This window comes from Rhea americana, unplaced genomic scaffold, assembly GCF_003343005.1.
Source record: "Rhea americana isolate MKP2758 unplaced genomic scaffold, rheAme1 scaffold_341, whole genome shotgun sequence".
Classification (NCBI taxonomy): Eukaryota; Metazoa; Chordata; class Aves; order Rheiformes; family Rheidae; genus Rhea; species Rhea americana.
The window spans coordinates 42,256-44,921 of NW_028186470.1; the positions used below are offsets into that span (position 1 = coordinate 42,256).

At 59.8% G+C, this 2,666-nt stretch overlaps 1 protein-coding gene across 1 annotated transcript in view; it reads left to right on the forward strand.

Moving 5' to 3' along the window:
• The first annotated feature begins 1,742 nt into the window (after window positions 1-1,742).
• Window positions 1,743-2,666, forward strand: part of WDR18 (WD repeat domain 18) — a 12,541-nt gene continuing 11,617 nt past the window's right edge. The window contains exon 1 of the mRNA XM_085311448.1: window positions 1,743-1,969. Coding sequence (XP_085167574.1) covers window positions 1,760-1,969 — 210 coding nt within the window. The 5' untranslated portion in view covers window positions 1,743-1,759. The remainder of the gene's footprint in view (window positions 1,970-2,666) is intronic.

Sequence of the window (2,666 nt, forward strand, 5' to 3'; positions counted from 1 at the left end):
GTGCCTCTGCCGCCCTCGGAGCGGCGGCGGGCGGCGTTGCAGGGCCGGGGGGCGTCCGGCGCCGGATCCTGCAGCCCGAGCACGAGGGGTCTGTCCTGAGCTTTAACTCTGCTTCGCTTTAACTTGTGCAAGTTTCACTTCCCACCTTCCTTTGAAATCCTTGCAGCAGAGTCGACCCGAAACGTTGGCCCGGGCAACGTACATCTGCGTGAGACACAATCGCGATCAGATACCGAAACCTGCTCTCGGTGTCTGGGTTCCTCAGGTTTCAGTCCCGCGCACAGGGCTTCCCCTGCCCCGGCGCGGCGACGCGGGCGCGGAGCGGGACCCGCTCGGGGGTCCGGGGGCGGCTCGGCCGGGGTGCCTTGGCGGGGGAGGGCGATTCCCAGCTCCGCGCCCGGCCGGCCCCGAGCCGGGGCCGCTGGAACGCTGCTTCCAGGAGCTGCTCCCGACCCGCAGAGGGAAATCTCCCGGGAAGCCCGCGGGAGCTGCTCCTTCCTCACGTGTTTGGGGGTTTTTGTGACCAGGGTGGGAGGGTGGTTAGATTTTTAGTGAGTTTTGCATTTGTACAGTCACTGTTTTTTTTTAATTATTTTTATTTGCCCCCTACTCTTCTTCCCCCCTTTTTTTTGAGAGAGAGAGCGTATTACTTTCCACTTTATTTTTCTTTTTGCATATCGATTTAAAAAATAAAAATCAGTTTCTCTGGGGTTTGAAAAGAAAAAGGAATGAACACAGCTGCAGATGCATTTATCCAGCGTGCATACCTTAACTCAGGTAAAAAATGAAAAAAAAAACACAAAAGACAAAAAAAAGAAAAAGAATAAAAACCACATTCTACCTCTGAGAGCGGCGGGTCTCAGGCTGCATTGTCCTGAGGGCCTCCGGTGAAATATTTCAGTTTTGCAAACATTCAGGTATTGAAACTTTTGATTATTAAAAAAATAAAATAAAATAAAAACACTGAAAGTTTACATTTTATAATAACATTATTATACAGATTGTATTTAAACTTCAGAATATTTAAGACAATTGTAACCCTGTAAAGTTGATGAAAAAAAAAAAAAAAAAAAAAGTTGTGTGAGGTTTCTGTGCCCTGCCTCGGCCTCCACCCCGTGCCCGGGGTGCCGGGTCCCTCCTGCCGCTTCCTGTTGGCCCCCAGGAGAGGGGTCGCCCCTGGTGCTATGGGGCAGCCAGGTGCGCAGGCATGCAAGGTGCCCAGAGCGCTGTGGGGCACGCAAGGTATCCCTGTGGCTATGGGGCAGTGGGATGTACAAGGTATCCCTAGGGCTATGGGGCAGCCAGGCATGCAGGGTGCTATGGGGCAGTGGGATGTACAAGGTATCCCTATGGCTGTGGGGCAGCCAGGTGTGCAGGATGACTGTAGTGCTATGGGGCATCCCTAGGGCTGTGAGGTGTGCAGGGTGCCTGTAGGGTGCAATGGGGCAGTGCAGAGCCCATGGCGCTATGGGGCATGAAGCGTGTCCAGGCATGCAGGGTGCAATGGGGCAGCGCGGTGCCCACGGCGCTATGGGGGACGCGGGTGCAACGGGGCGGTTCCCGTGGGGCTCCGCGCCACCCCGCGCGGTCTCCCATCCAGGCCCGGAACGAGGCGGGCCCTGCTTAGCTTCCCTCCGCGCGCGGCCGAGGGAGCGGTGCAGGCGCCGCTCTTGGTTGGCCGGCGCCTCGCTGTCGAGCGGAGGAAGGGCGGCGCTCTAGGCCGCCACGGCGCTCTCTCTGGCCTTGGCGGACCGGGAAGATGGCGGCGCCCATGGAGGTGGCGCTGGTGTCGGACGCCGCCGGGCCGCTCTGCAACTGCTCCGTGTGGGAGCTGCACTCGGGCTCCGCCCTGCCCGGCTACCGCGGCGGCAACAGCGGGCCGCGCGGGCTGGCGCTGCTGGGCGGCGAGCACCTCCTGGGCGCCCAGCTCGGCAAGAGCTACATCAACGTCTGGGAGCTGCAGAGGAAGGTACCGGCGCGGCCGGGCCCGGCGGGGCCCGCGGCGCCCGTGGGGACCCCTCTTCTCCACGGGGACGCCCCTGAGCCCCCTTCTCTCCGCGGAGACCCCCTCGTCTCTGTGGTGTTGCCCCCGAGCCCCCCGAGGAGAACCCCCGTCTCTGTGGTGCCTCCCCCGTGCCCATAGAGAACTCCCAACCCGCTGGGGTGCCCCGGGCTCCCCTCTGCGCGTAGAGACCCCCCCGTCTCTATGGTGGCACGCCTGTGTCCATAGAGACGCCCCCCATCTCCGTGGGGTGCCCCAAGCTCCCCTCTGTCCCCAGAGACCCCCCGTCTCTGTGATCACACTCCAGCCGAAAATGGCAAATCCGTGGGCTCAAATGCAGCTACTTAAACCGAACCAGCCCCTACGGGGCCGTCCTCTTTCCTCCTCCAGGMTGCTGTGCACCAGTTGCACTTCGTTAGGATGAGATAGTACCAAAAATCCTCCATCCTACAACTGTAATCTCCTTGTTCCCTGCCTTTTCCTTCAGTTTTGCTGCAGGGCGCAGCAACAACCCGTCGGTTTACCCAGCTAAGCACACACACGGCCCTTTCCTGACTCTGGCCCAGAATTTGTTCCTTCCTGCCCATTCCTCTTGCCCGAGCTGGGGACAGTGCAAGGAGTGGGTAGCAGCCCTGCTCATCAGTTCTCCCAGGCTGTGGGAGAT